This window comes from Mustela erminea, chromosome 17, assembly GCF_009829155.1.
Source record: "Mustela erminea isolate mMusErm1 chromosome 17, mMusErm1.Pri, whole genome shotgun sequence".
Taxonomy (NCBI): Eukaryota; Metazoa; Chordata; class Mammalia; order Carnivora; family Mustelidae; genus Mustela; species Mustela erminea.
The window spans coordinates 65,776,292-65,788,475 of NC_045630.1; the positions used below are offsets into that span (position 1 = coordinate 65,776,292).

Here is a 12,184-nt window from a genome sequence, read left to right on the forward strand (position 1 = left end):
CCACTCTGGCTCTAGCAGGCTCCTGTCCTGTCTGCCACAAGGACTCCCACTCTCAGAAAATCTACCCAGAGCCAGAGCCTAGCCAGCCCCCAAAAGGGGGCCTAAAAGAGGCTCAGCAGAGGCTCTGAGGAAAACACTCCCTGTGTCTCAAATGCACCTTCCTTTTTCCTTTTTCAGGTGTTTTGAGTACGAAAAATCAGCCTGATGCCAAGTGGATTGTAACTGTGGTTGTGGTTATTTTGATGTGCACAGCCATCACTGTGGGGTTATTTGTTTGGAAAAAAAAAGATTGTTTGTGGAGGACAGGTAAAAGGAGGGAGGCTCGTCCACTGGGACAACCCCTGGGATGCGACCAAACACCTGTTAAGTTTCTAAGGGGAGTGGGTCCTACTGGCAAATGCCCAACCAAGCTTCAAGGTCTAGCTGCACTTCCCCTGCAGCCCACCTCCCCCACATCCTCTAGAGAGACACCTGTGGGCATGGGGTAGGGTGTGGGAGCCTCTCTCACTACACTCACAAATTTCAATTTACCTGATTTTATTTTTCAGGCATCTTTCATTTCTCTACTCCACAAACCCAGAGTCCTGGTGAGCTTGCAGAATCTTAGCTCCCAATCATAGAACAGATGGGGAGAGCCTAATGGAGGAGGGAAAGGGCTAGTCAGAGGGCTGCATAATGAGAGAGGAGGGAGTCGGAATGTCATTATTGAGATGGACCAGATGGTGCAAAAGGATATGACCTGTAACTACGTGTGTCTCTCCCCTCTGGGACCTAAAGGACCCCTTACAAGCATGCAAACCAGTCACTCACTCAGTTTCTTCAAGTGGGATTAGGGTCATTCCCCGCCCTGCTGATGAGAAACCAGGTGCCAGTGAAATGTTCATGGCCTGTCCATTATCAACCAACAAGCCTAGGGCAGGGACAAGGTTAGAGCATCAAAGGTCCAAAGACAAACTGCTTGACCCATCACTCTTTCAGCCAAGGTTTGAACACTGAGTAGATGCAGTCTAAAGAGAAAGTATGATATAGAGTCAGGAACACAGGTTCTGGCTTCAGATTGGCTGTGAGTCTCATTTCCTGGCTGAGAGATATGACACTGTGTGTAGAGGACAAACATGAGGTTCACAGTCAGAAGGCAGGCAGCACTTTCTGTTCCATCACTTCCTGTTGGACTTTGTACCAAGTTAATTGAACTTTCTGAGCCTCCAGTTTCTATAATAGAATATAATATAAATAATAGAATATAATACAGTCCTCTAGAGTATAATCCTCTAGAGTATAATCACTTACAATATAATCTGAGAAGTTTAACAATATTATATATGTGACCTAATCTGGCTCCATTAAAGGAGCCAAGGAGGTTCTCTAGCCCTTGTATAGGCAGTGCTATTTGGTCCAGGAGCTCCCTGGCCCAGTGCAAACCCAGAGGTAGACTCCAAAGCTTTAGGGTACCTCCAGAGCACATTCCTCTAAGAGATAAGGTCAGGAATAGAACACATGGCTTAGAAGGTTCTGATTCAACCCAGAACTTCAAAGACTGTCAAAAATGAATGAACCCTAGGGAAGGGCATTGCCTTGAGCAACTGCCTCTTTAGAGCCAAAAAGTGCCCTGGTGTAGGCAAAGGTCCCAGGAGAGCAGGACACTGACTGCACCTTCCTATGTTAACAGCAGAGACCATAAGGAACATAGACTATGTCTCCGTCTCTCCAGGGAATACCGTGTACGCTCATGTCACACATCCAAACAGGGTGAGTCTTTTCAGCTTTATACTCCATCATTGCCATGATTTTTACAGCCTTTATTCACAAACTTGTCACCACAATCATCTGACTAATCCAATGACGCACACCGTGAAGGAGAGGAGAGGCAGTGGCAGGAGCCATGGCATTGTATGTGGGACGTAGCTAGCCCCCAGGGCTCAGCCCCATGGTGTGTTTGCTTATACCCTGCTTCACATGGTCCTCTAACTGCTGATGCATCAGTAAGTCTTGTCCCTTTTCAGCTTAATTACAAGCTACCTGAAGTGAAAATTACGTCTTCCTCTCTCTTCCCGGAGCACAATGCATAGTAAATACTTGCTGAATGGATCAGAGTTCACTTAAGTCTGAGAGTTTCCAGAGCAGACAATTCGGTCGCAGGGGATTTCTCACCCTGGATGCAGTGGAAATAGGGGAACTCAGAAACAGTCTCTCAAGAGAGGAAGTGGGACAAGGATTTGCAACAGTAGAAGACGGTAAGGCATGAGCAGGCTTCAACCCTCTCCCCCCGCTGCAACATAACAGATGACCTTGGTCAGCCACCAGAAACTCTCCCGCCACACATCAGCAATTTCCCACCCCCCACCCAAGTGAAGCACCTGGAGGTGAACATTTCTGAATAATACCATACGTCTTCTGGAAAGTAAGCCAAGATACCTCAGCATTTGCCAACTCATGGGAGCAATGGTCCAGCTAGAAGTCTTAGATTCCCCAAGTGAGTGTCAAATGTCACACAGCCCCTCACCGTTACTTGCAAGGTAGGCCCCTTGAAGACAGGTAACAAGAAGGGGTACTCTCGCTTATTCAGACATTCCTTTCAAGGTCATCCTGAAGACAAGATGAATCGCCCTCAACAAACCAATACATGAATCTCCAGCAAATTTTCTAACTTTTTCTTTAGCAATAATTATACTTTGGAGTGTCCCAGAGGTTTTAATAAATATCTTAAATATTCCTTAATTAGTTTTAAATGTCAAAACGTGTGAGCACAGGCACTTCTGCTGTTACTGCTGTGTTCGTATTCCAAGCAGAACCATTCTTCGGACTGGGGATTCCTCCTACTTTTCTGTTCCCCGGGCTTGAGGAGAACCCAATGGCATGAGGACAAGGCAATTCGAGTCAAGGGACACACTAGGGCAGGCAATACCTCCAGTTGAGCAAAGATCTAAGACAAAAGACCCAATATTTTTGTACACCTCAGCTATAGAATCCGTTCTTAAAATGGAGGAAGGAGAGCAGAGTTGGAGGCAGGAAAGAATCCTTCCTTTTGTTCACACCACCTACCAACAAGGTCACCCTTCTGCGCCTTTCTGGCTCTTGAGCTACTGGTTTGCTGGGCTGTTGTGCATCTGTGTGGGCCTCAGGAAGTGTCAGTAAACTTCTCAGGTTGGAGAGCTCATGGTGTTTGGTCTCCAGCTCCTCTGGCCACACAGTCTCTAGCCTTTTCCTCCTGAAGAACTTCAACATCATGCCTCTATATCACATTGTCTTCCCTCGGAATGCATCTGTGCATGAACATCTCTTCGTCTGTGTGAGACAAATGTGTGTGGTTATTTTTTGCAGCAAATAAATAGCCCAACACCTGTGAAAAGCAGTGATTTCTCCACCATTTACTCCACAGTTCATCAGTCCAAAGAGGTAAGCCCATGATTGCCCCCTGTTCTCACATCTTACCTCTCTCCCAGACTTGTAAGTTTACAGTCAAAGTACAAGTAAAGGGGTCATTCTATAAATGCAAGAATACCAGCAGGATATAGAAAGCCTCAGGACATCACCAAAACATATCCAGGAAGTTATCGTGTATTTCAGGATCTCCAACCATAAGTAGGTTTTCAACGTACCTGAATTTAATGAGTTTTTTTAATTCAAATTTTGATTTAACTTTGCCTTAGCTATCAATATCCTTATCCGCCAGTTAGTGTTCTCCAGACCTTCTCTGCAGCCATGAGAGGTAGCCTGGGAGGCTCTGGTCTCTACTAACCTACTTCATTTTCCTTTTTTCCATTAGAGTAAACCTATTTCTTCCAGGACAACTGCCCTCAACAATGTCATTTAAGTTGTTGAGAGGTCTCAAAAGGAACTCAGCTTCTTCTCAGACTCAGAGTGACACAGCTTTTCCCGATCCCATCGGGGAGATCACAGCTTGGTTTCTGCCTGGCAACAGAATTTGAATATTTAGGATTATCCCTTCCAGTTCCTCGGACTAGAACCTGCTCAAGTACGTCAAACATCTTGGGAATAACGTCATTTCCAGCGTGTGATCCAAATAACATGTTCTAATCTGCTCCAGGCCAAAACATGCTTCTGTGAACAAGCCTGGACATTGACTTTCTCTTTGGGAACTGACAGAGTTGTGTTTGACAGAGATTTATAATTCAAAGACAACCTCTCCTCTCTTTTTAGAAAGCTGGATTGTGATTCACTGGGAGGGAGTACAGTGGATTTGTTATGTATGTTGTCTCTGGAACTGGCTGGGCCTATTTCCAAACCCTCACATGTGGTTTATAGACATACCTCCTGGGACATGTTCTGCAACCTCATGAGCTCTGGTCTCCTAGACTGAAAAATGGGGATCAGCCTGTTACTCAAACCAGGAACCAGAGTTAGCCTTGACTTCAGCTGTTCCATCACCAGGCCCAAATATGTACTGTAGATGGACCCAGTTCTCTCCAAACCTTATCCACCACCCTGTATTAACCCATGATCATCTCCAACATGAAATGTGACAGTAAGCTCATTTCAAATTTCCTCAGTTTTTGCTCTTATCTCCCTCTGATCCATTCTCTACAAGACAGCTGGAGAAATATTTTTAATATAAACCAGATCCTTCACTTGTCTGCTTAAAATTGGCCTTGCAAGGCTTCCCAGGCACTCAGAAAGAAACCGAGTCTCCGTAGCTCTGGATGGCTTGGCCCACCTGCAGCCTTAGCCATCACGCCTCCCTCCCTGCCCTGCTCTGATTTGGCTTCTCTGATTCTCTTTCAGCCCCTCCATCAGAGGAGAGAGTTTCCTCACATCTGCCTCAAGACCCTTTCTGCCTGCCTCCTTACTCTACAGGTCTCAATATATACATGTTACCCTCCAAGAAAGACCTTCAGGCCACTGGACCTAACCCTAAACCCTGTTATGCTGCCACACCTTATGTGTCATTTATCATATGCCATTAAATATTTATTTTTATTTAAGGACTATTTCTCCTACTCTACTGTACCCTTTCCAGGAAGGGACCATGATGATTTTATCTCTGTATCCAGAGCCTCTGGCACATAGAAAATGTTCAACAGATACTTTTTAATAAGTAAATGAATGTGTGGTAGAGTTTTGTGAGAATTAAAGGCGAGCTACCTGCAGCTCCCTGTGTTGGGGCTTAGCACACGGAACAGCTCGGTGAGTGTGAGCATCTCTTCTGCTGCTGTTGTTTCCGTTATGAAACTGCATCCCTCCTGAGCTGACAGAACCTTCTCGCAAACTCCCAGCACAAGAGAGGAGATAGGATACATCCTCTGTGTCCTGGTTCCACATCATTTCCTACCTTTTCCCTCTGATCAGACTTTAAAATTTCATTCTTTCATCTCTAGGGAAGAATTTTCTAATTTTTTGTGTGAGTTTGAAATTTTTTTTTAGATTTTATTTATTTATTTGACACAGAGAGACAGAGCGAGAGAGGGAGCATAAGCAGGGGCAGTGGGAGAGGGAGAAGCAGGCTCCCCGCTGAGCAGGGAGCTTGATGCGGAGCTGGGATCCCAGGACCCTGAGATCATGAACTGAGCCAAAGGCAGATGCCCAAGAACTGAGCCACTCAGGCACCCCAAGTTGGAGATCTTTAAACAAATTATTTTTCAACACTTTATTGAGGTAGGATCGACACACAAAAAGCTGTCCATACTTAATGCACACAACCTGATGAGTTTGGAGATAAGAATACATTCGTGAAACCATGACCACAACCTGTACAATAAACATATCTGGCACCACAAGAAGTTTCCTCTAATCTCTTTAATTTTCAGTTTTTTATGTGATAAGAACACTTAACATAAGACCTCTCCGAGTAGCAAATTTTTAGGTGTACAGTACGATATTGTTCATTATAGGCTCAGCGAGGCACAGTGCCTCTCTGGGACTTACTCTTCATGCAGGACTGAAATTGTACACCCTCTCTCCCTACTCTGCAGAACCAGACTAAGGGCTGAGTCACTGGTCCATCTTCCCCGGAGTAGTACTCAGCATCGCAGGATAACGGGTACAAGCTCCATTATTCTCCTTCCCTGCTGAGGGAGCAGTCGTGGGGGGCTGGGGGCGGGGGAGGTTGTGCGCTTTCTCCCAATCCTGCAGAGCCAACCAGCTGCTGGCATCCCTGCTGACTGCTGCAAGCTGGGTGCTGTTTATCGGGTCATGCATGGTGGGGTGGGGCGTGCCCAATGGGGTGACCTCTGCAAGGGCCAACACAGGCCAGCTGCTGGGCTCCACCATTGGGCCAGCTGATGGGCAGGAGATTCACATGTCAGTCACCATGAGCCCCATCCCCTTTTCTTTATTCTTAACTGCCCCTCCATGAGGCAGAAATGCAAATTCCCAGGCCCGTTTGGAAAGGCTGGGAAACCGGCACACTAGCTTCACTTTCTGTGTCTCCTGTGAGAGGAACCACAGACTGAGGGAGTCTCTCCAAGCACTGGGCTGTGCCAGCCTGGGGACTGGCGGATGTCCGTAAAGTGAGACTGTTCTCACCCTTTGCAACATGGCTGTTCTCCGATTTGGGGTTCCACTGGTTCCTAGGACCTCTCAACGAGACCCTGGAACTCTAGTAAAAGTGTATTTGTCCATGAATAGCTCTTCCATTGGTATTCCTGTGGGAGGGCAAGGCTGGGGCCCTCTTATCCCACCATCTAGCTGACGTCACTCTGCTACATCTTTCCTTGGTGTGTCTTTTTCTGATCACAAAAACAAATAATCCTCATCATAAATAATTCAAACATTCCACAAGCAAAAATCCCCTACAATCCCCAAGATAAATACCACAAATGGTTTCCTATTAAAGAACAACTTTTTTTTTTTTTACCAGAATGAACTATTTTTTAGATTGTCTATTTTTTTTTTTTCTTAAGAATTTCTCTCAAGGGGCCTGTGGCTGGCTCAGTAGGTGGAGCCTGTGACTCCTGATCTCAGGGTTATGGCTTCAAGCCCCATCTTGGGTATGGAGATTACTTAAATTTTTTCTTAAATCTTTTTTTTATAGAGTTTTTATTTATTTATATTAGAGAGAAATAGTGTGTGAGCCGGGGAGGAGCCGAGGGCGAGGGAGGAGGAGACAATTTCCAGCAGACTACTTGCTGAGCACAGAGCCCAGGCAAGGCTCAATCCCAGACTCCAAGAGACCATGACTTGAGGCAAAACCAAGAATCAGTCATTTAACTGACTGAGCCATGCAGGTGCCCCAACATTTTAAAAATTCTTTAAAAAAAAAAAAAAAGAATATCTCTTAAACAATATCCCAATGTTAGAACCTGTCGTTGTCCTACATTTGTTTTTGCTTTTGATTAATTTTTATCAGTTTTATCCACAAATAGTTTAAAGTCAAATAGTGCTTTAAAATGTGTATAACAAGGGGGCTTCTTGGTGGCTCAATTGGTTAAGTGTCTGCCTTCAGCTTGGGTCATGATCCCAGAGTCCTGGGATCAAGCCCCTCATGGGGGTCCCTGATCAGTAAGGAGTCTGCTTGCCCCCTCCTCATGCCTCCCTTGTGCACACTTTCTCTCAAATAAGTAATATCTTTAAAAAAATAAAATGTCTTTAACAACTAACTACAGTGTCTTGTTTCATACTCGCCTCTCAGATGCGCGCACCACCTTTGTCTACTGACTTCTTACCTGTTTACATTCATTCTAAACTCCATCCTCCTAATATAAAGACGTCTCAGTTTTGGCCAAATACATATTCAAATGCTTTCATCATTACGACCATGTAAAATATTGTTGGTTACTGAGCCAAGAAGTGACTATGATTACATTTCTCCTCTTGCACAGTTTTTAGTTTTTCTTGGAGTTAATTGTCTCACTTCCCTCTTTGCTCTGTTTTCATGAAACATCTAGATTCCCATGCCCTCCGTTAGCTCTGTAAAAGCGATTCTCAATATAATTCTCCACCTAGTTAAATCTGTTAAATAACTTATTAGCTTTATGTTCTTCTAGAGGCATCCCTCCCGGAGCATCTGACCTCCTACTCCAGCCTGAGCTGGTTATTTTCTATGCCTGATGCACAGCCATTGTCTTGGGAACTCCCTTTGCTATCACCTTCATTAAAATGTTTATCTGTCTCCTCTGTGAGATATTCCAACTTTTGTATCTATGAGTTCCTTTATATATTTCTGAATCATTTAAATAACTATAGTAATAGTGTATTTTTTGTGATTTTAAATGAATAAAATTCTTCTTAAAATTTAAATGCATTTTTAAAGTTAAATGCAAAATTTTAAACAGGCCAGGACTATTGGGGAGAGCCCATGTGATGGAAACTATGTGATGGAGACCAGCTTTTAAGATTCAGTGGAAAAGATTCAGTGGGAAAGGGTGAGCAAGCTTGAATAGGGAATGGCCAAAACAGTGGTTGCAAACAATAGATGAGCCAAACAAAACTCACCAAAGTTAAATTAATCTCACATACTGGCCATCAACTATATGCTCAGTCAGTGGAATAGGAAAGGGCGGAGAAAATTTGATCAGGAAGAAGGAAGAACTTCTAGGAACAGAGTCGTGGAGGCATCAAGGAAAGAGAAGTTTACTGCCATGCCCTACAAGATGGCGTCAAGCTCAGAGGAAATCTCTTTGGGTAAAATTGTGCCTTCTACACTGAGAGGATCAACCAACAAAAAGGAAGACTTCTGAAGGCAGAGGGGAAGAAGGAATAATCTGTGAAATCAGGGCAGGCAGAGAAATGTTTTCAACATCTAGGATGCCAGAGAATTGAAGATCAAGTCATGGAAGGGATACTAATCTATCTAGAGCAGGAAATCTACAAGAACCCACCCTGAGCCCGGACAGCCCTGGACAGGATCACTACTAAAATGGGAACTAGAAATGTGTCCATAAATATCTAAGAAGTGAGTGAGAAAAAAGTTTTAAGAAAAACTAAGCTAACACTTCACCATAGACCAGGTAATAAAATATAGACTTCTTAATTCTTACATTTCCTTAAATCTTTAAACATCTTCCATATTTATTATCAGTGTCACACTCTCTTCTGTTGGCTTCTGTGAAACCATGTTGTCCCGAGTTTTCTTCTTCTTTACCAGCTGCTTCTCAGTTTCCTTCTGAACTTCTTTCTCCTCTGCAGGACCAGTAAAGACTGGACTTAAGCTTCAAACCTGGGCCCCTTTCACTTCTCCATCTCTATGTTCTTACATGATATCAACCATTTCCATCGCCTTAATGTGATTTATATGCTAATGGTTCCCAAATTTAAATCTTTAGCCTGTCCTGCTGGCTTACATCACTTCTTGGCATCTCCACTTAGATGTCTAACACACATATCAAATTTAGAATGCTGAAAAAGAAAAAGAAAAAAAAAAAACCTTTGGATTTTGCTCTCCAAGGCTCTTCTACTACTCTTTCCCATATCAATAAATGGAACCATTGTTAATGAGAAACCTCCTTTACAGGCCTGAAGACCACCCAACGTTCACCATATAATTAATCATTTTTTTCCCTTTCTTGTGGGAAACAAAAGGAGTTAGCCAACTGTAAGTAATCTATTGTTATGAAGGTAAACACATTAAGACCTGGATGCCCCATTCCCAAGACATAGAAAATGCATTTTGCAGCCAGTGAAGAAAACATTCTATGCCTACAAAATTCCTATAAAGCTAAAACAAAAACCTTGCTTTGTCCAGAAAATAAGCTTGTTCTTCAATGTTTTCCTTGCAGAATGGAGGAAACTGCACCACCATTAAACTGCTTTGATTGAGGGAAGGAGACTGTGGTTGGCTGTTCTGGGAGAGTCATGAAAGAGAAGTCCTGTCCCCTTTTAAGCAGCCCAGTCCAACCCCTGGCAGTCCCAAACCTTTGGCATGACCTGCAAGACCCCTACTTACATCTCCATTCCTTCCACAGCACCCCAGTCACATTTTCATTTCACTCGGAAGAGTGCAAACTCTGCTTCTGTGCCTTTGCATATGCAGTTCCCTCTGTGATAGGTTCTACACACACACGCACGCACACACGCACACACACGCACACACACACAGGCCAGCCCAGCTCCTGGTCATCCTTCAGGACTCAGCTTCTATATCATTTCTCTAGAGAAGCCTTCTCTGACAAATTGACCCTCACTATTCCTGAACTGTGGTTTTATAGCTCCCTCTGTCTCTCCAAACACTTACACAAATTGTAATTTAATAAGCATTTATGTAATTTTATGTCTGATATATCTACCATACTGCATTCTGAGTTTCAAGAGAATAGTGACTGTGTCCCCAGAACCTCACATGGTACCTAGTCTATCAAAGTAGACGTTCAACACCTATGGGTTGAATAAAGGAGCACAACAAATCAGAAGTAATTTGGTAGATGGGGAATTTAAAGACTGGAGGAAGGACCAGGGTACAGAATGAGTGACATTAAGATTGTTAGAATACAACCAGTGTATGTGAATGCTGGGAACACAAGAGGGGATTCCTGGTATAAAGAGAGACAGCTCTTCAGTGGAATCACACCAGGATGGCAAACCCCAAACTGTCTCATCACAATGGCCTCTGGAGTCTGAAATATGAAATTACCCCTCTTCCTTACATGTCCCCTATACTCACTGATGTTTCCTCCCTCCTTCACTCATTTGAAGTCATCCAGACCCTTAGTCCCTATCTGAATAGCTTTCACTGCCTGTCCACACATCAATAAAGTCATTATTAACACTCTGTGCTCTCTTCCTTTGCTTTCCATTTTGCTGAGTCAGCATCCAATCCAAAGGATTGCCCCGTCCCATCCTAATTTCCCAGTGCAACTTACGACATCCATAGGAGAAAGCCAATGACCAATGGACACACCACAAGACCACGCAATTTCTCGTTGGACCTTTGCTAATCCAAACCCCTTCACCCTTTCTATATTTTCAGTAATCACCTATACAGTGGTTCTCAGCCTTGACTGCTCATCCAAACCACAAGAGGAGCTTGTAAACCCACCAATGTAGGATCTGACATCCAAAGATACTGATCTAATTATTCTAGGCTGGGATTCAGGCGCAGCCTTTCTGAACTCCCTCACTGACTCCGAGGGAGTAGACTCGGTCTACGTACTGGCAGAAACATTCTTTTGCACACATAGACTACACGGTGTGGTCTTTGAGAGGAGACTGATCTTCTTGGCGAGGTAATGTGTTGATCTTCAGGTACTTTAACAGAACATCGATGGCATGCTTGCAGACTCGAGAGACCAAGCTGGAGATGAAGCTTCCCCAGCTCTTCCCCATTCCTATCCACAGGCTGCTGCCCACCTGCTGCCTCCCTCAGAGTTAGCACATAAGGGTGGAGGGGAAAACAATCAGAGTCAGTGAATGGCTGGGAAAAGGGGTTTGGGATCGATGATGGAGGTGTTGTGGGGCTGGGGAGTCAGTAATGAAGTGAGGAATGAGGAAAGTATTCCGTTGGCATACTTTCTTAAGTCCTAAACCAGAAATCACAAACTGGCAGCTGAAGATGAAGATCCTATCTACAGATATCTGGCCCCACAGTGCTTTAATTTTGTTGTTATTACCCTGTGCTCACTACAAGTGTAGCTGCCATCTGTCACAGACAACGCTATTACAACACCATCGACTAGCTTCCTATGCTGTGCCTTTCCTCCCCATGACTTATTCATTCCACAACTGAAGCCCTATATCTCCCAGTCCCCTTCACCTTAATTTTTTATAGAGGAACATGAAAAATTGAGACAATTTATCTCGAGATACCCACTTCTCACTTTTCTTTAAAAATGGTTTCCAGATCCCTGACCATACTAGGAGCACATTTCTACAGGGCAGCAATATCTGGTGCTAAGGGACATTTGTCCTATTCTAAATGGGGCTCACACTCTACACTTCATCCCTGGCCTGGCCCACCCACCTCACTGATTTATTTGATATGCCTGATATCTATAAAGATTTAAGCTTCCAACCTCTAGATTAAGCCATGAAGATTTGCCCCACTCCATACTGGTCCAAGAAGCAGATTAGTAAGTCAGGCAAAAGGCCTGACCTCCCTTCCTCATTCCCATCTACCCCTAAACCAATAGTTGGATCCTGTGCGGCTTTAGAGCATTTCTCCAAAGCTTTTAGTCAAGAACCACGGAGCCCCCATCCGGGTCCAATGTATATGTTTCTTGGAGGAAGATTGCCACTGATGGAGGCAGAGCAGAGAGAAGGCAACCCTGCTCCAGAGTTCCTGGGCAGACCTTTT

General features: G+C 44.2%; 1 protein-coding gene across 6 annotated transcripts in view; it reads left to right on the forward strand.

The window, feature by feature from the left end:
- The window catches only part of SLAMF6 (SLAM family member 6), a 33,070-nt gene extending 27,994 nt beyond the window's left edge, over nt 1-5,076 (forward strand). Inside the window, exons 4-8 of one of the 6 annotated variants that reach the window (XM_032318681.1) lie at nt 178-306; nt 549-587; nt 1,670-1,749; nt 3,322-3,396; nt 4,744-5,076. In XM_032318681.1, coding sequence (XP_032174572.1) covers nt 178-306; nt 549-587; nt 1,670-1,749; nt 3,322-3,396; nt 4,744-5,028 — 608 coding nt within the window. In that variant the 3' untranslated portion in view covers nt 5,029-5,076. Of the gene's footprint in view, nt 1-177; nt 307-548; nt 588-1,669; nt 1,750-3,321; nt 3,397-3,766 lie in introns of all 6 variants that reach the window. The other 5 variants (XM_032318685.1, XM_032318684.1, XM_032318683.1 and 2 more) reach the window with 5 other exon arrangements.
- Nucleotides 5,077-12,184: the final 7,108 nt, after the last annotated feature.